Source organism: Aplysia californica, unplaced genomic scaffold, assembly GCF_000002075.1.
Source record: "Aplysia californica isolate F4 #8 unplaced genomic scaffold, AplCal3.0 scaffold00415, whole genome shotgun sequence".
In the NCBI taxonomy this organism is placed as follows: Eukaryota; Metazoa; Mollusca; class Gastropoda; order Aplysiida; family Aplysiidae; genus Aplysia; species Aplysia californica.
Window position 1 is genome coordinate 685,604 of NW_004797685.1, and position 1,190 is coordinate 686,793.

Below are 1,190 nucleotides of genomic sequence, written 5' to 3' on the forward strand. Positions count from 1 at the left end.
GGGGCATTGTGCACACAGGCTAGCAACAAACAATAGGTGTGAGTCAGGAACTGGTCAGTAGGAAATGTTATTGTTATAAGATATTACTTGGACCTGCCTATAGCTTTTCAAAACACACAGTGAGTAGATAAACACAGTTCTCTTTTTCTTTTAAAAACTAAAGATGGTTATCATTAATTGCATTCCTAGAAACAGTATCCTACATATTATATATACTATTTGTTTCAACAACTTTTCAACAAGGCTTTAGAAATCTTAACACCATAACAGCAGCAACGTAATAGGAGTGAATTTCTGAAATGAATACAAACTCACTTTGTCAAGAGACAAATAAACTATTCCAAACGCGAAGGAAATAACCAGATAAAATGACAAAACAGCATTGAGAATGAGTGCTGCGGGCTAAATAGCATGACAGATGTCAGAGAGGAGGAAATGAGGAAAAAAATGTTTAATGGGGGGAGGGGTGGGGGGGAGGTAATACATCCAATCACGAAAGAAATGGGACTTGGATTGTTTAACAGTTTTATTAGCAAAACAAGATTAACATCAAAATCGTTTTGAGCGCGTGTAAAAGGGTAGAAAAATTGCATTGCATTTTTTTTTTTTTACATTAATGATTTTATTTAAAAAATATATCTATCAATTTATTTTTTTGCATGAGAGCTCGAAGAATTCCCTGGCACCTTCTGTCTGAGGGTTTTTCGGGCCCTCAGGCCTTTAAAGCCAGCCTGTATTTTCAAGGCCGCCTTGGCCACATCCGGGTCTTCGAGGTCAATGTCCACTTCTTCCTCTTCCGGTGGTGGTGGTGGGCGTGGCTCCTGGGTCACCGTGGGGGCGTCGACCTTCCCGCGCTCCTGAACCTCCGCCTGGTCGCGGCAAGCAGCATGAACACAAACACAGACAGACAGATAGATAGATAGACACGCAAACAGAGCAGAGGGTTAGTTAGTTGGTTAATCAAGACATGCAGACATGAGACGGGCAGGCACAGAACGAGACATTTGGTCGGTGTTGCGTGTTGCATGGAACCCGAGTCATTTAATCACAGTTACACACCCATGGTTGATTCCTGTCTTCTTAAATTCCAATTTTTTTTCAGTGTATGAGTGGGTTTTTGAAAGCCTATTCAGGAGTCTGGCGGGAGAGAGAGAGAGAGAGAGAGAGAGAGAGAGAGAGAGAGAGAGGGG

The 1,190-nt window shown here is 41.9% G+C and overlaps 1 protein-coding gene across 1 annotated transcript in view; it reads right to left on the reverse strand.

The window, feature by feature from the left end:
• LOC101862054 (ABC transporter F family member 4) overlaps positions 1-1,190 on the reverse strand; it is a gene marked incomplete at its 5' end in the record, with an annotated part of 16,731 nt that overhangs the window by 3,379 nt on the left and 12,162 nt on the right. The window contains 1 exon segment of the mRNA XM_013085873.2: positions 687-869. Coding sequence (XP_012941327.1) covers positions 687-869 — 183 coding nt within the window.